Below are 19695 nucleotides of genomic sequence, written 5' to 3' on the forward strand. Positions count from 1 at the left end.
AGGTGAAAAACCGATGTACGATCTGTGTTCTGATAACTTTGAAAGCATAATTACGTGTAAAAACATGCATGACACCTGTATGTAGAATAACTGTTAGTATAAGCAATATGATATGCTATGATTTGTAAAAAAATATGTTTAGATATGCATGCCATACCATTCATGTGATATGTATGTATGCCATTATGATTATGCATGTGCATTGGGGTGGGTTTGATATGATGGAGGAAGTGTTTGCTAGCAGTATTACTGTAATTCTGGCGGTTAAATCGCAATATCTGTCTGGCAGCTCAGCTGCACCATTATGAGTGGCATACCACCACGACCTGGGTGATTGGATGGATGGGCACTTATAGTCATATTTGGTGTAGTTGGTTGGATGGAGTTGGTGTGTAGCGGATGTGAGTAGGGTTTGTTCTGATTTGATATGACATTTTGATCTGATATATGTTTATAAAAATATGACATTATGATATGATATATGTTTTTGAAAATATGACATTCTGATCTGATATATGTTTATGATAATATGACATTTTGATATGATATTTGTAAAAGTGCATGTTATAAGTAAAACTTATGTTTGTGGGTCGAGTCACACACTAGGCTTCTAGTTCACTCGTTTGTTCATTACGTTTCAAGTTATCTTCAGGCTTAGGATTGGACGGTGTGTAGGAGCTCGGATTGTTTTCTCAGTTAATTGAATATGGTGATTTACGTTAGTAATTTTTTTTAGACTTTTGGGATTGTAATTCGTTTTGGGCTTTGTTTTGATTTTTTTTTGTTTTGTTTTGTTTTGTTCATTGATATTTGATATTTGCAAATACAAAACTGCAAAAATCGCACGGGTTTACAAACAAAAATTTGATTTTCAAAACTGAAACTTTGGAAATTTTTTCACTGTATAATTAAGTAATCACTTAAGTGGTTTTCTGTAAATAAATAAATGGTTTTTAACAGATGTTAGTATTAAAACTTGAAAGGATTTGCCCAAAATTGATACTTTCAAAGTAAGGGATTTTGAATTCAAATTTTGGATTTGAAATAAGTATTTCCAAATTTTTTCTAAATATTTATGAGAGTGCTGCCAAATTTTTGCTTTCAAACCGCATAACTAAGTTTGATTAAATCAAAAGTTTTTAAACGAGTTAATGTAATTCCTAAAGATCCGATCATAACATTTAGGCCGGGTTTGGAGTGTTACAAACTTAATCAAATACATTCCTAATATAATATATACAACTAATGAATGTAATAAGTGTGCATAATAAAATTAAAATGTATAAAAAAATATATAAGAAACTTTAGTTGAATGGTAAATTAAAAATTTTATAATTACAATTAGCGTAAGTTCAAATCCTATCATATGCATATTTTTATTAATTTTTTTAAAAGTGAAAAGACTAAAATATTCTCAAATAATATTATTTATTTTAATTACGGAAGGACGTTTTCGTAACTTCCTGATCAATTCAATCAAGAGCTTAAATAATAGTATAGATGAATATAGTCAAAACTGACTTCAACCTCTCATAAAAAAAAATGATCAAAACTCAGTTGTATTAAAAAAATTAAAAAAAAGTTACAAACTAATATTTAATCAAATCGATTAATTTGAGTTTTGATTATGAATCAAATCGAATTTTACAATTCGAATAATTCAAATATATGATTGGTATAAATATAACGCTTATGAATATCGATTTAAATAATTATTAACTTTATATCTAAAAAAATTATAAAAAAACCTAAAGAATATATAATAAACTTAAAAAATATAAAAAAAAACTCAAAACTCTACAAAGCCTCTAACCCTAAATCTTACTTAAAAAACTACTTCTAGTAAAAAGTAATTTCATTATTTCCGCCTAATCCCGTCATATTTCAAAAAAAATCTAATCCAATAATTTTCTTAAAAAATGGGTATTTTTTAGAAATTCAGTCACTACTTAAAGCTATAGAATTTAAATACAATCCAAACTTTGCACTAAAACAAAATATGGTTACAACAATTATAATTTTCTCCAAAAACAAACATTCTCAAGTCTCAGTTCTACAATTCTATTGTTTTAGGGAGTATAGATAGTAAACTTTATAACAAAATGAAAACTAATCAAGGGCAGAATAATTTGTTTGTTTTCTGTAAGTCGAGTGAATGAAATGAAAAAAAGTGGACTGAATTGGGGGCCGGTGAAGGAAAGATATTTCAATTGCTTACCAGTGGATTGACAAACATCATAGTTTGAGTGGCAGAAACGAAAAGATGCGGACTGAATTGGGGGAAGGAAAGATATTTCAATCGCTAACAATGAATTGACAAGCATCAACTCCAACGCCGTTGGATCTAAAAAGTAATAGGTTAATTACACCTTTAGCATTTATACGTAGGACGTGCAAGGCGGGGCACGAAGACTTCCTGCATCGGAGAAAAGATTGATCAACAGGTCTTCTATGGTAGTAAATGCATGAAAGTAATGCATTACGATGCTTGTTTGTCTACAAAAGCTCTTCTCTGCCTTGAATTTTCTTGTATTCTAATTAACAAGGAGGAAGAAATTATGGGGTCTTCACTGGCGTTAACCCTCCTCGTGTCTTTCTTGATTTGTTTGTTTCAATTCACTCGTTGTGTTTCTTCAGTGCAGCCGCTATGTCGTAGTGACGAGCGATTTGCCTTGTTGCTATTCAAGGAAAGCTTGGCTGTGGATAAAGAAGTTTCTGCTGGTCCATTTGCTTATCCCAAGGCTGATGGATGGAAATTTCAAGGGGTTGATTGCTGCTACTGGGATGGCATCGAGTGTGACCATAACACCGGTCATGTGACTGCTCTTGATCTCAGCAGCAGCTGCCTGTATGGCTCCATCAACTCCACCAGCAGCTTCTTCCATCTCCTCCATCTGCGAAAGCTGAACCTGGCAGACAATGACTTCAACTCCTCTCAGTTACCATCCAGACTGGGCAATCTTTCGATGCTGACATATCTTAATCTCTCTACTTCTTCATTTTCTGGTCAAATTCCATTAGAAATTTCATGGCTCTCCAGGTTGACTTCACTCGATCTATCAAACACGATGAGGCTGGAATTTGGCATGTTTTCACACGGTGGACTGAAACTTGAAAGGCCGGATTTCAAGAGCTTGATACAAAATCTAACCAGCCTGAAACACCTTCATCTACGTCATGTGGTTATATCTTCTCCGGTACCTAACATCTTGGCGAATTTGTCTTCTTTATCATCTCTTGATCTCAGTTATTGTGGATTGTTGGGTAAGCTACCAACGTCCATTTTCCACTTACCAAACATCCAGTTCCTTGATGTATCCAACATGTTGAAGTCAACCCCATGCAGCAGCCAAGGTGACCATGCAAGGTGGCCATGCAGGGATCGTGCTTTAACAGCAAACCGAAACTGCATTGTTTCATTTGGTTACTCAAATGAACATTTTGTGTTTTAAGTTTGTTTTGAACTAAGTTGGTAACTGTATTTTGATGTAATTAGGTGCTGAATGACAAGTTTAGGTAGAAGTTTTTGTTTTTCAATCAAGTTTACCAAGTTACTAGGCAATTTAGTGGTGTTAGGTATGTTATTAGGTGATTACTTGTTTGTTTTACTTGTTGACTAATATATGTAATGTCTTAATGCCTTGTTGATGTGTCAATAAAAGAAATCAGCTCATTTTCATTCAATCTTCTTCTCTCTTTTCTGTTTTTTCACTAGCTAGTTTCATTTTCTGTTTCTGCTTCCGAGTTTGTTTCTTCACCAAGGCTCGAGGCTTGCTATTCAAGCAAGATACAAAACAGCCTGTTGCTGCCTCTTGCACCAACAATTGGTATCGAGAGCTCTTGTCTTAGTGGACCTGTTGCCTCAAATCAAGGAACCTGATGGCTTCTTCAGGATTTTCACCAACAGCCCCACCAGTCTTCAATGGAGAAGGCTTTCACATATGGCTGGTCAAGATGAAGACTTACCTACAGGCCTTCGATCTGTGGGAAGTTGTTAACACAGATGCTGAGCCAGCACCACTGGGGGCTAATCCCACAGTAGCTCAGATCAGACAACATGCTGATGAGAGGACCAAAAGGCACAAAGCCATGTCCTGTATTCAGAACTGTGTATCAGATGTCATCTTTACCAGAATTATGGCCTGTGAGACTCCAAAACAGGCCTGGGACAAGCTTAAGGAGGAGTTTCAAGGCACTGAGAGAACAAGGCAACAGCAGCTGTTGAACTTGAGAAGGGATTTCGAGAATTTGAAGATGAAGGAAGAAGAAACAGTGAAGCAGTATTCAGATAGAATTATGGCAGTGGTTAACAGCATAAGGCTCCTAGGTGAGCACTTTGATGAGGCAAGAATTGTGGAGAAAGTCCTCTCCACTTTGCCTGAGAGATATGAGGCCAAGATATCCTCCCTAGAGGACTCAAGAGACCTTGCTAGCATCTCTTTGACTGAGTTAATCAACACCTTCTATGCTCAGGAACAAAGGAGAGCTAGCAGAGCTGAAGATCACCAAGAAGGTGCATTTCAAGCCAAGGCCAGAGAAGCCTCGAGCACCAATGCTCAAAGAGGCAAAAAGCCTTGGAAAAACAGGCCTAAGCCTGATGCTGCAAGGAGCAATGACCAGCCCTGCAGATATTGCAAGAAGCCTGGCCATCCAGAAGACAGATGCTGGTTTAGGCCAGATGCAGTATGCCAACACTGCAAGAAGAAGGGCCATGTTGAAAGGGTTTGCAAAAACAGGAGTAAGCCAAGGCAGAATCAATTTCAGCAGTCAAAGGTTGAAGCTCGAGTAGCTGAGGATAGTAGTGACCAAGAAGAACAGGTCTTTGCTGTTTCCTGTTTAGCTGCTGAGAAGAAATGCTCAAAAGGCTGGTTGCTGGACAGTGGTTGCACTAACCACATGTCACCAGATGCCTCCTTGTTTAAAACCTTGGACAGAAGTTATAAAACCAAGGTCAAGGTTGGAAATGGTCAGTTTATAAGGGCTGAAGGAAGAGGAGAAGTGCTGATATGTACTCCCACAGGCAACAAGATCATTCCAAATGTGCTGTTGGTGCCAGAGATTGACAGAAACCTTCTCAGCATAGCTCAACTGCTCGAGAAAGGTTATTCTGTTGTGTTCAAGGACAAACAATGCCACATTACTGATCTAAGTGGATCAAGCCTTATGACAGTCACAATGACTGATAAATGCTTTGAGGTTCACTGGGCAAATGACTCAAACTCAGCATACACAACTTCTGTTGATGACTTCAAGCTTTGGCATCAAAGGCTTGGACATGCCAACTTCAGATCAATGGCTCGATTGGCCAAAGAGGGCATGGCAGAGAACTTCACCAGCTCAGTGGAGCATGATGATGTGTGTGAAGTTTGCCAAATGGGGAAACAGGCAAGACTGCCATTTCCTACAAATTCAGCTTGGAGAGCTACTGAAAGACTGCAGCTGGTGCACTCTGATGTATGTGGCCTGATGAGGACTGAATCACTCAGCAAAAACAGGTATTTCATCCTCTTTATTGATGATCTTACAAGGTTTTGCTGGATTTTCTTTTTAAAACACAAGTCTGAGGTAGCTCAAGTGTTTGTGAAGTTTAAAAATGCTGTAGAAACAGAAACAGGTTGCAAGCTGAAATCGATAAGGACTGACAATGGCACTGAGTACACTTCAGCTTAGTTTCAAGCCATTTGCAATGATGCTGGTATCAAACATCAGCTTACAAATGTCTACACACCTCAGTAGAATGGGGTAGCTGAAAGAAAGAATAGAAGTCTGATGGATATGGCCAGATGTCTCCTGTTTGAAAAGAAACTGCCCAAGACCATGTGGGCTGAGGCAGTAAACACTGCTGTTTACCTTCAGAACAGGCTTCCTACTAAAGCTCTTGCATCCGAGACACCTTTCGAGGCTTGGTTCAGTTTCAAGCCTTCCTTGGCACATCTGAAGGTGTTTGGTTGCTTGTGTTATGCACAAATACCAGCAGCAAAGAGAGACAAGCTCTCTAAAAGGGCTCAACCAGGTGTTCTAGTAGGCTACAGCTCAGTCAAAAAGGGCTACAGGGTTCTGGATCCCTTGACAAACAAAGTCCAAGTGAGCAGAGATGTCATCTTTGATGAAAAAGCCTGCTGGAATTGGGAGAAAAATGAGCCAGAAACAATTTTAGAAGACCTAGTGCCTAATCAAGCTGAACTTGAGCAGCTAGGACCTGAAATGGATGTTGATGATGTGCCTGTGAGAGGCACAAGGCTCCTAGAAGATATTTATGAAAGGGCACAGGTTGCAATAGCAGAACCTAGCAGTTTTGAAGAGGCTGAGGCAGATGAAGGTTGGAAACAAGCTATGGTTGATGAAATCAACATGATTGTAAAGAATCAGACATGGGAGTTGGTTGAAAAGCCTGCTAACAGAAAGACTATCGGTGTAAAATGGGTCTATCGAGTGAAGCACAATGCGGATGGAAGTTTAAACAAGCTAAAGGCCAGACTAGTTGTAAAGGGCTTCAGTCAAAGGTATGGTCTGGACTACATGGAAACATTTGCTCCAGTAGCCAGACTCGATACAATCAGATTGCTGATTGCAGTTGCTGCTCAGAACCAGTGGACAATCCACCAAATGGATGTCAAGTCTGCATTCCTCAATGGATTCCTAGAAGAGGAGATATACATCGAGCAACCCCCAAGTTTTATAATGCCTGGTAAGGAACATTTGGTGTATAGGCTAAGAAAGGCCTTGTATGGCCTAAAACAGGCCCCTCGAGCCTGGTATGCTCGAATTGACTCATACTTGGTCAGTTTGGGATTTGAAAGGAGTGCTAGTGAGCCAACACTCTATGTTAAGAGGAATGGAGCTGAAACACAGCTTATTGTGTCACTATATGTTGATGATCTTCTAGTGACTGGAGGAGACAAGCTTGTGATGGCTGATTTCAAAGCAAAAATGAAGGAAATGTTCGAGATGTCAGATTTGGGGTTGATGACTTATTTCCTTGGAATAGAGATACAACAAGCTGATCAAGGAATCTTTTTGGGACAAAAGGCATTTGCTTTGAAAGTTTTATCCAAGTTTTCAATGCAAAATTGCAAGCCAACATGCACACCTATGGCAGTTGGCATAAAACTGTCAAGCCAAGAAGAACACGAGCCTGTCAGTGAATCATTTTATAGGAGCCTTGTTGGTTGTTTGCTGTATTTAACAGCAACAAGACCTAACATTCTGTTTGCTGTGAGCATGCTATCAAGGTTCATGCACTGCTGTAACCAGCAACATTACAAGGCTGGGAAAAGGGTGCTAAGATACATCAAAGGTACCTTAAACCATGGAATACAGTTTAGAAAGACTGAAGAGTTGAAACTGATTGGCTACACTGATAGCGATTGGGCTGGTTCAAAGGATGACATGAAGAGCACTTCTGGCTATGCTTTTACTCTTGGCTCAGCTATGATTTGTTGGAGCTCAAGAAAACAAACAATGGTGGCTCAATCGACAGCAGAAGCAGAGTATGTAGCAGCTGCTAATGCTGTTAATCAAGCTATGTGGCTGAGAAAAATTTTGGGTGATTTGAATCTACAGCAGAATGATGCAACTGTGATACATTGTGACAACAAGTCAGCAGTTGCTATTGCTAAAAACCCTGTCTTCCATGGCAGGACAAAACATTTCAACATCAAACTCCATGTGATAAGAGAAATGGAACAAGCTCGAGAGATCAAGCTAATTCATTGCAGCTCAGAAGATCAAATCGCTGATATCTTCACAAAATCACTTGGTGCATCGAGATTTGTAAACCTAAGGAAGCAACTAGGAGTCTGCTGCATAGAAGCTGAGGAGGAGTGTTGAAGTCAACCCCCATGCAGCAGCCAAGGTGACCATGCAAGGTGGCTATACAGGGATCGTGCTTTAACAGCAAACCGAAACTGCATTGTTTCATTTGGTTACTCAAATGAACATTTTGTGTTTTAAGTTTGTTTTGAACTAAGTTGGTAACTGTATTTTGATGTAATTAGGTGCTGAATGACAAGTTTAGGAAGAAGTTTTTGTTTTTCAATCAAGTTTACCAAGTTACTAGGCAATTTAGTGGTGTTAGGTATGTTATTAGGTGATTACTTGTTTGTTTTACTTGTTGACTAATATATGTAATGGCTTAATGCCTTGTTGATGTGTCAATAAAAGAAATCAACTCATTTTCATTCAATCTTCTTCTCTCTTTTCTGTTTTTTCACTAGCTAGTTTCATTTTCTGTTTCTGCTTCCGAGTTTGTTTCTTCACCAAGGCTCGAGGCTTGCTATTCAAGCAAGATACAAAACAGCCTGTTGCTGCCTCTTGCACCAACACAACAACTTGCAGCTCAGCGGTACATTACCTGCAACTCTTTCATGTAGGCGGCTTAAGTTTCTATCAACGAGGTTTACAAGTTTGTCTGGTGTTTTACCTGCTTCCATTGGGAACCTCCATTCCTTGGAACTCTTGGATGTTACTGCTTGTAAATTCAGAGGGCCGTTGCCATCTTCACTAGGTAATCTGACCAACCTCACTGAATTGGCCCTTCTAAACAATTCTTTCTCCGGTGATATACCATCTTTTTTGTCAAACCTCACTCGAATGGGTTTTCTTTCACTTGGCATCAACAACTTCAACCCCAGTAGCATCCCCTCTTGGTTTTCTAACTTGAACCAGCTTCACGAGTTGCATTTGCCCTTATGTGGAATTACAGGTCCCATCCCATCTTTCTTTGCAAACCTGACTCAGCTTGGTGTGTTGGACCTAAACCGTAATCAACTTACTGGAAGGTTTCCAGTAGGAATTACAAACCTGACTCAGTTAGAATCTCTCTCTCTTGGGACAAATATGATGGAAGGGGCACTTCCAGACTTAATTTTTGGGCTCGAGAATCTCCAAATTCTCGAGATTTACTCAAAACAGATTGAGTGGTATAGTTGAGATGGACCAGTTTGTTAGACTTAAATATTTGAGTGTTCTGTATTTATCCTCAAACAATTTAACCTTGCTTTCCCTAACCAGTCCCAATACCACCACTAGTCTTCCAATGTTTAGTGAGCTGGGGTTGGGTTCGTGTAATCTTAGACAGTTCCCAAACTTCTTAACTCAACAGAACCAACTGGTATATCTAGACCTTTCTCAAAATGATATACATGGTGAGATGCCCAAATGGATATGGGAAATGAGCTTCGATACTCTATTTCTATTGGACCTTTATTTTAACTCTCTAACGGGATTTCATCAATCTCCCACCCTTCTCCCTTGGTCTAATATACTCTTTTTGGACCTCAGCTCCAAACTGTTTCAAGGCTCTCCCCCAATTCCATCCTCTTCCATTATGGTTTATTTGGCCTCCAACAACTCATTCACGGGAGAAATCCCACAGTTATTTTGCAGCTTGAGCTCTGTTCGAGTTTTGGATTTTTCTCGAAATAACTTAGGTGGCATCATTCCCCAATGTTTGAGCAAAGCTAGCAAATCCTTGTCAGTGCTAAATTTGAATGTCAATAACTTTCACGGCCCTGTTCCTCAAGCCTGGTTGAATGGAAACAAATTAAAGATGATTAATTTAGGTAAAAATAAGCTGACAGGGAAGTTGCCAAGATCAATGGCAAGGTGTAGAATGCTGGAGTTTTTTGACATAGGGAACAACCAAATCAGAGATACTTACCCTTTTTGGTTGGCAAGTCTTTCTAAACTGAAGATTCTCATATTACGTTCCAACAGGTTTCATGGTGAAATAAAGAGCGGAGAGTTCAATTCTGTGTTTCCTAAATTGCGTGTTATCGACATCTCCAACAATGGATTCATCGGCTTTTTGCCATCGTCTTACTTGGAGAGCTGGATTGCCATGAAAAGTTTTCATGTGGAGCACTTGTCATACATGCAATCCAGTTTTTACTATCACATGTTTATGGCTGGGCTAACCATCCCAGATGAGTACAATTACTCAATGACATTGACAAACAAAGGTATAAAAATGGAATATACAAAGATCTTGGAAGTGTTCATGGCTGTTGATCTCTCATGCAACAAATTCAGTGGAGAAATTCCAGAATCCATTGGAAATCTCAAAGGGCTTGAATTGTTGAATCTATCGAACAACATTTTGGTAGGCCAAATTCCAACAGTTATCGGAACTCTGACAAACCTGGAGGCTTTGGATCTTTCCCATAACCAGCTATTTGGAAGAATTCCATGGCAACTGAGGCAACTCAACTTCCTGGAAGTTTTCGACGTGTCTTACAATCATCTCAGTGGGCCAATTCCACAAGGCAGACAATTCGGTACATTTCCAAACAGTTCATTTGATGGGAATCTGGGATTGTGCGGAAATCCATTGTCCAAAAAATGTGAGGATTTGGAAGCCTCGCCACCCCCATCTTCTTCAACCTTTGAACAAAATCATGGCGTAGGATTGGAATGGAGAGGGGTTTTGCTTGGTTTCGGAATAGGCTTCCTTGTTGGAACGGGTTTGGGATGGGTTGTAGTTACTAGGAACCTTAAATGGTTTGCGATCACTTTTTGAATCAAGGTGGGAAGGTGGCCCAAACATTGTATCCTCTTTAAATAAAACAAGTACTAGTATTCAGTGCAAATTAAAGTTATTAGATGGTTTCTGTATTATACACCATCCTGAGTATTTAGTTTCTATGCAGCATTATTGTTTGAAATAAAATGGATTGACGAGAATCAATTAACAGAATGAATTTGAACTGGTTAAATCAAGAATTAATATAAAGTTAAAAATTCGGTTGAATTGAGTTTTTAAATTTTTGAATTTTTAATTTTTTTAATCAGATTAATCGAACCGACAAACCAATGAACTAACTAATTCGATCATTGATTTAATTTTAAAATATTGTTATGCAGTACAATTTTGTTAAATGACGTGAAGATAATCATCTTGGTCATCATATTTTCATCTTATAAATTACATAGGAGAATTGAATTTTGGGTTATTTAAAAAAATTTACATAATAATGTTTTAATAATTATAGGAGGATCAAATTATAACATATTGAAATATACAGATTAAACTTCCAAACTGACTATAGTATATATGAAAATAATAATTTGACCAATAAATTTTAATGCAAGAGTAAAAGAGTAAAAAGAAAACATAATTATTCTATTCGCTCCTAGTAAAGTACAACAATCTAACTTGTGATTTTAGGATATTGACTAATGTGTATTGAATAGCCCAATTTTTTGCCCGTGCCCACTAAAACAAACCCAAGCAAAACCATTACAAACCCCAACCAGACCTAACCCAAATCAACCCAAACCCAAAAACCCAAATAATTAAACCCCATCACAACCCAAATAAACTAAACCAACAAGCCCAACCAACCCTAGCCCAAACCACAATCAGAAAAAACAAAAAAAGGGAAAAACCCTAGGTGTGCCGCAACTAGGTCTGCTCCTATGTCAACCCCTAGCGTCGCCGTCGTCACATCACCAGCGCAAGTGGCGCACCTGCCCACTGCCTCTACTGTTGCCACCGCCGTTTACCTGCAAAAAAGGCAGAATAATCAATTACAAAACAAGTTGTAAAAGGCTATACAAAAGCCTAAAAAAAATCAATATATTTTTTTAGAGAGGAGATATATAAAAATAAAAACTGAGATTCACCTAAAAAAAAAGGGGAGAGGCCAAGGCGAAAACCCGCAAAGGGCGCCTTGAGACCAAAGGGATTTTGAATTGAAAACTCGTAAAAGGGCAATTCAAATTTTGATCGAAGGTGGGGCATTTGGTAGTCTTGTGACACCTGAATTAACAAGGAATAGAGATGTTACGTCTTGGGGGCATCAACAGAGTGCTCTAGACCCCCTAAACACATATTGAGCTCAAAAAAGGGTCCTCAAGGAGTTTGTGCAAAGAAGCTCATGCTGCGATATCTGGGGCACCTATTTTCCTTTTATTCATTTTGTATTCTAGCAATATTTGCTTTCTTTGATTAATCTACTCTTTTCAAATTTTGATTCTGATAAATTTTAGTTTTGTCCATCATTACGATCTTTTTCAAGCATTTTACATTGAAATAACGATTAATGGACTAATGATACTCTCATAAAAGGAGTTCTGCATATTACTCTGAAAGTTTCTAAATAATACAAGAACTTGAAACAGGACTATTATTTAGAACTAACCAAACCTAAGAGTTGGAAATATTTGAGAAAGAAGAGTCTAAATTGTGACTATTTCTTCGGGTTTTCTATCAAAGATACCAGCTGAACAAGAAGGCAGGGTAATGCGTCAGTGATAAAACCTTGATAAACAATGAGCAATGACAACCCAAACATTAAGAAGGGATCATTCTCATGACATTCTGCATTCATGCAAATATCGTACATACATATCTAGTTAGGAGCATTTGATTCATTCTGATCATCACATCTTAATCATTTGGCATAAGCATAGGCCTATGAAATTGATTCTACAGGTCATGTCCCCCAGAGGACGATGTAGCAAGATCGGTGAATTCACAAGTCTTATCTCCCTGAAGTTGCAGTGGAGCAGACTGAAGATAGCAAATCTTATTTCCCTGAAGTTGCAGTGGAACAGATTGAAGCTTTAAATTACAGATCTTATCTCTCTGAAGTTGCAGTAGAGCAGATCAAAACAAACCTTATCTCCTTGAAGTTGCAGTGGAACAGGTTGAAATTACAAGTCTTATCTCCCTGAAGTTGCAGTGGAGCAGACTGAAGATAGCAAATCTTATTTCCTTGAAGTTGCAGTGGAACAGATTGAAACTATAAATTACAGATCTTATCTCTCTGAAGTTGTAGTAGAGCAGATCAAAACAAACCTTATCTTCCTGAAGTTGCAGTGGAGTAAATTGAAATTACAAGTCTTATCTCCCTGAAGTTGCAGCGGAGCAAATTGAAGCTACTAATCCTATCTCCCTGAAGTTGCAGTGGAGCGGATTAAAGCAACAAGTCCTATACCTCTGAAGTTGCAGTAGGTCGGATTAAACTTAAAACCATAAATTTCACCTCCCTAAATTTGCAGCAGAGTAGATTAAAACTACAAGTCTTATTTCTCTGAAGTTGTAATGGAATAGATCGAAGCAACAATATGTGGTGGACTAAAACGAAGCGACCTGAAGAAGAGAAGCACCGAAGAAGTCAAGACTTGGTGAGACCGGGTAAATTTGGTCTTTCTTAAAAATTCTTTGCTCTGTTCTTGTTACACGATAACAAGCAAAGAGGGGCAACTGTACAGGCCAAATTCTGCCCTGGCCCAAACTAAACTACCCAAACCCAGACTAAAAACCCATCAGCCAATTACAAACCCAAAACCCAAACCTAAATCAACTACCTAAACCCAACTAAGCCCAATTTCAAACCCTAGCCTAATACCTAAAAAAAAAACAAAACAAAAAAGGAAACCTTAGCCTAGCCTAGTCGCCTCTGCCAATCTGCCATTGTTGCGCCACCATTGGCCACCGTTCTCTCCACTTGCACCGCCACCTGCAAGAATTAAAACAGAAGTAACAAACAGAGATACAAAAAAGGGTGATAATATTTTGTAAATGGCTATATAAGCCAAGCAAAAAATAAATGTAAAAAAGGGGAGGAGATTATCAATACAAACAATAGATTTAAAAAAAAAGAGATTAACAAAAAACACAAACAAACAAGAACCAAAAATCGGAAGCAAAGAGGTGATCCCATCCCCTTTTTTTTATTTTTTTTCGAACCTGTTTCTCTTCATTTTCATTTATATACATGTATATATAATAAAAAACAAGGAGAAACTTACCTTTTTGATCGCCAAAGATATGGGGAGTTTTTTGAAACTCCGACCACCGCGCACGGTGGTTGTCGTTAGCGGCCAGTGGCGATGTACGACGTTGATCTGCTGGAGCTATGGCCGGGCTGGTTTTTTCTGAAAAGGGGGAGGAGAAGATTTTTTAGAAGTTTTTTTTGGAGGGTGTTGAAATGAAGTTTTTTGGGAAAAAAATTGAACTATATAACCCCCCAAAACGACGTCATTTTGGGATTGGCCCTAAACGCCCAAAACGACGTTGTTTTACCTTGGTCCGACCTGATCCGCCTCAGGATCCGCGTGTTTTTAAGTGGAAGGGCTAATTGCACTTTTAGCCCTCCCGCTTTTTAATTATTTTGTAATTAAATCTTTAATTATTTCTAATTTTTACCCCGTAATTTGATCGATCAAAAAGAAGAATCTACTTTAACCGATATGCCTTTAGGCACGGCCATACATAACATAGAAATCACATTTGGAAGGGGTGGACAATTAGCTAGAGCAGCGGGTGCTGTTGTGAAACTGATTGCAAAGGGGGGGAAATCGGCCACATTAAAATTACCTTCTGGGGAGGTCCGTTTGATATCCAAAAACTGCTCAGCAACAGTCGGACAGGTGGGGAATGTTGGGGTGAACTAGAAAAGTTTGGGTAGAGCCGGATCTAAATGTTGGCTAGGAAAACAAAATATAAATATATATTTGTCGCTTCAAGAGACGGCTTATCATTATTCATTATAATTTCAACTTTCTTTTAGAATTACTCTACTCTAACTCATTAGAATAATAACTTATTAGAGTTAAATTATACAATTTCTAATTCAATTATTATACATATACAGTTGGGTTTTTATTACCAATAAAAACAACATCCCTAGTATTCAATATGAATACTACCATTTCATAGGAGTTTTATGAAAAAAAAAGTCAAAAGCCCCTTATCGGATTTGAACCGTTAACGCATCCGGGAAGAAACGATTGATCTCTATCAATAAACCCGCTAAAGAACCGAACCAAAGATATACATTCATAGCACAAGACTTTACTACTCAAGCTGCGTTATATACCCATCACCAATACATTGCAGGATTCATCATGACAGGAGCTTTTGCCCACGGAGCTATATTTTTTATTAGAGATTACAATCCGGAACAGAATGAGGATAATGTATTGGCAAGAATGTTAGACCATAAAGAAGCTATCATATCCCATTTAAGGATGAAAATCTCCTTACGTATCTATCATACATGAATAGGAGAAAAATCTCCGAATCAAACCCATTCCCCTGTCTTCCTTTACTTTACCTTAACTCAGGTGAAAAGGGGGCAGAACCCTTGTTTTGTTATTTTAGTTAGGTTAAATCTTAGTTTTTTGAACATACAAAGATAAAGAAGCCATTGCAATTGCTGGAAATACTAGGCCTACTAAAGGCACAAAAATAGAGGGAAAACTGCTGAAAGTTGTCATAAAATGGGTACCTCAATTTAATATTTGTACCTATTATTGTTATATTGTTTAGTTAGAAATATATCTTATAACAATGAAAAGTGTATTTCTAATCGTAACTAAATCTTTAATTTTTTTTGATGGGATAGATTGAAGCAAAATAGCTATTAAACGATAACTTTGGTTTACTAGAGACATTTACATCTTGTTTTAGCTCGGCAGAAACAAAATGCTTTTCCTAAGGATTTTCTCAATTATTGTTATTATTATTGTTTATTATTACTATTATTGTTAGTATTATTATTATTGCCATTATTTTTCTTATTACTATTATATATATTTCTCTTTCAAAATTTATTTACCTATTATTATTATTATTATTTTTAAAATACATTTATGTTATTATTATTATTATTTGTTCATTTATATCCTTTTATATATAATTTTAAAACTTTTTTATTTATACCATCATTATGGTTAATATTATTTTAAGTTGTTTACACCATATTTATTTATTTATTTGTTTAACATTAGTTTTTTTAGTTGCTAACTTTAGTCTTTTCACTCATTATTTTTTGGTTTGTTTGATTTTATTTTCGTCCTTATTATCATCATTCATATATACACGTTTATCATTCTGTAACGCAAATTAGCATCGTAATTCATTTTCCACTTTACCACAAAATCATATCGCATTAACCTTCATTCGATACACAAAATTGTGTGTTTTTTTTTAAAATTATCATAAACGATACTCCGTGTTTCGAGATTTGAAAAGTCGTTTGTTAACTTACGGGGTTTCAATTTTCTCAAAAAATTCGAATATGCGAGTACCTTTTTAAAACATAAGTTCTTTTTTTAAAAATAATCTCGAGAATTAAGAAAAGATCGTGTTCTAACTTACGGGATATGATCTCTTTCTAAAACCAAGATAATCAAATATCTTTCAAAATAAATAAATTTTTCGGCGTTTATTCGCGTATCGGGAATTTAAAACATTGTGTCCTAACTACGGGATATAATCCTTTTCCTCGATTAACGTGGAATACGCCATTTTCTCAAAAAAATTTAAATAATATTTTAACAAAGGATCGTACTTTTAAAATCTTCAAAGTTCTCAAATTTTCGACATCAAGTCATTAATTAATCAACTAGGTACCAATTTTGGGCGTATCAAGGGTGCTAACCCTTCCTCGTGCGTAACCAACTCCCGGACCCGTTTTCTGGATTTTGTAGACAAAAAATTATCGTTTTAATAAATTTAAATTTTTGTTAAAATGACCGAATTACCAGGTGACCCGATCAGACCTTAATAAAAAGGATTGGTGGCGACTCCCACGGCGACTCCCACTTTTTGTTTTCGAAATCAAAGTTGACCTCGTTTTTTTAAAAAAAAATAGTTTCAAAATGTATTATTATTATTATTATTATTATTTTACAACATTGCTAAATTTTCATACGTGTGTTCGGAAATTTTTGTACTCCACTCACAATAGATAAGATATAACATTTTTATCAAAAAATATGAGTTTAATTAAAGGATAATATGATTACGGTGTTATCATTATTCACATTTTCTTCCTTTTTTTTACTTTTATATTAATGATTTGAATATTAATTATTGTTATAGGTGTAAATAAAATTTATTTTTTAGAATATGGTTTTTAAGAGTATCTTAATATTTATAAATGTCAAATTTTAAGTTATAAATATGCAATAATTAAAATTCCTCAAGGGTGTTGAGTTATGTATGAAATATACAAGATAGGAAATAAATTTTTATAATTAAGGGTTTCACCTTAGAGAAATAATTGTACATTATAGGTGTCATTCAACTATAATTAGAAATATTATGGAACTAAACCGAGCTAAATTGAATTAGTTTTGAGTAGAATATCATTTCGGTCTCATCTACCTAAATTACTTCCTAGAGTCATCAGTTTTAGGGTTTAAGCACGTTCAATCTAATCCAATCAATTGATTTATGAACCCTAATTTTAAATTAATCATATCCACCTCGATTAACGAATCCCCCTATGGGTTTAGTTATAGCCCATTTTAAATGTAGTTACCCTAATCGATTTATTCAATATTAAAATAATACAAAATAACAAAGAAAAGGATTAAGAAATTCTCAAAAATTCCAAAGACTCCTAGGCGTGAGATTGTTTGAATAACAACATCGATCTGCGAAATGTGTTGATTATCAATCCGAACATCGATCTGCGAAATGTGTTGATTATCAATCCGGAACAACCAATGCATAAAAATAAAGTAAAAGGAAATAGAAAATAAAAAAACTGAAAATAGATTAACTTTGAAACTAAAAAGTAACAATAACAATGTTAAGAAACCTTAAATCTAACCAAATTTATGAATCTAAAACCTAAGAGAGCCCCTTAATTTGATGTTTACATGTTATATTTACAGTCTTTATGTATTTGTTAGTGTTTTGCATATTGTGCTATTTGATATTACAAGATTTAATGACATTTTGTGGAGCTTGAACTTGTGGTAACGAAGTATAACAAATAGAATTAACATCTCAACAGTCATCTACTCTATCTCAATCTCTTTCTCGAACTCTCAAGCTCACTATGAAAATCGACTAATGATTTGTTCAAAGTAAAGGATAAATAGTATTATTCAATCATGGTATCTGAGCCAATTTCTTTTCTTAGTTGTGTAAAGTGTTGATTTTGTTTTTCGTGAAGGTATTCAGTGTCAATCATATGCTAATGGTGTTGGTCTAGCAATAACTGCGTGTGGCACAGTCCAAAAAATATAACAATTTCCCAAACATGATTCTGTCAAGATCAACGAGACCAATTTCCTTCTTTGGAAGTATTAGATTATGCTTATTCTTCAAGGATATGGTGTTCAAGATTATGTCATTGGATCGATCAATGTTTCTCAGTTTATTGTTGATGGTGATGACAAGTTAGTGACTAATCCTGATTTTCTTTTGCACAAACAACAAGATAAACGGTTGGCTTCCTGGCTGTTATCCACAGTATGTGATGATTTGTTAGTTTATTTGACAAGTGCAACTGCTAGTTTTGAATTCTGGTCCATTATTGAGAAAAGGTTTGCTACTCGTTCCACTGTTAGAATATCGACTTTAGGACATACATTATACTCGTAAAAGAAGGGTCAGTTGTCTATAAAGGACTACTTACTCAAAATAAAGAACATGTGTGATGTACTATCTGTAGCAGGAAGTTTGGTATCTCACCAAGAACAAGTTAGCATCGTTCTTGCTGGTCTTCCTATTGAATACAAATTGGCGAGGGTTGTGGCTTCTGCCACTCCAACCTCTCTTGAGCTTCTTGCTGAAATTCTCACTGACTGTGAGTCTAGGCAACTTGAATTTACTACTTCTTTGTCTATACAAGCAAATCTTGTTCAATAGGTTTCTGGGTACACAAGCCAGTCTAAGCCGAATGGGTCGCATGGTGGTTCTAATAGGACGTATAATCTGAGTTACAAGTAATAGAGTCGAAGTGGTAGAAGTTATTTTTGAGGTCGGCATAGGGTCATTTTTCTTATAGTCGGCCCTAGTGTCAACTTTTTGGTTGAGTGGGTCATACAGTTCAAAGGTGTTACTCTTAAGTTTGATGGAAACTTTCCTTGTATACCCGATGGCGCACAAGGGGGGTCAGGCAAGCCAATTTTCATTGGTTTGGTCCTCAAAGCATGAGTCATTGTTGTGGTCACCAGGTGCAAGGGAATCTGTTTTGCTCCTCAAATCAATTACTTGCATCTCACCAGAAGTGGCGGCCTCCTTTAGCAAAGTTTCAGGTTAATGCTACTTGTCTGCAAACTTCTTTCCAGTTAGAGTGTCATCTAATTTCAGCCGGAGTTGGTGATCAATATTGGTACCCTGACTCAGAGGCTACAAATCAAGTCACAAATGATTTCTCCACACTTCATGCTGCTGCTGACTACATAAGTAAAGGTTAGTTGGTTATAGTAAATGGTTTTGTTGTACCAGTTACTCATATCGATTCTTCTTCCATCATCTTTGGTAACAGACTTCTGCATCTTAAGGATGTACTCCATGTTCCTTACATTTTTAAAAAAAAATTGATGTCTTTTGTACATTTTGCTAGAGATAACAAATTTTTTTTGGAGTTTCACCTTTTTCATTATTTTGTGAAGGACTTACAGGCAGACAGGGGCATTTTTGTTAATCGGCCATCTTCATAAAGGGTTATACAGATTTAGCTCTACAGCACAACGAGGTCATGCTCATGTTTCTTCAAAGAAATTTTCAAGCTTTGTCAGCTCAGTTAATCATGCTCGGATGGCATCCACTATGACTATGGATTTATGGCATAGAAGATTAGGACATCCTTTTCCTAGAATTCTTTCTCAAATTCTCTCTAGTTATGACATGCATTTGTAACCCTCGAAACTGTCTAGTGTTTTTTCTGCTTGTCAGTTAGGCAAAATTCAAAAATTTCCTTTCACTGCTTCTAAGACTGT

The 19695-nt window shown here is 36.6% G+C and overlaps 2 protein-coding genes across 2 annotated transcripts; both read left to right on the top strand.

The window, feature by feature from the left end:
- Positions 1 to 2474: 2474 nt before the first annotated feature.
- LOC121206002 (receptor-like protein 7) lies at positions 2475 to 3452 on the top strand. Its single transcript, XM_041076152.1, has one exon. The coding sequence runs from the start codon at positions 2475 to 2477 to the stop codon at positions 3450 to 3452; it is 978 nt and encodes a 325-aa protein (XP_040932086.1).
- A 5480-nt stretch (positions 3453 to 8932) lies between these two features.
- LOC107917169 (receptor like protein 27-like) lies at positions 8933 to 10519 on the top strand. Its single transcript, XM_041076153.1, has one exon. It carries the CDS (start codon positions 8933 to 8935, stop codon positions 10517 to 10519), a length of 1587 nt encoding a protein of 528 aa, XP_040932087.1.
- The last annotated feature ends 9176 nt before the right edge of the window (positions 10520 to 19695 follow it).

Source organism: Gossypium hirsutum, chromosome A09 (genome assembly GCF_007990345.1).
Source record: "Gossypium hirsutum isolate 1008001.06 chromosome A09, Gossypium_hirsutum_v2.1, whole genome shotgun sequence".
In the NCBI taxonomy this organism is placed as follows: Eukaryota; Viridiplantae; Streptophyta; class Magnoliopsida; order Malvales; family Malvaceae; genus Gossypium; species Gossypium hirsutum.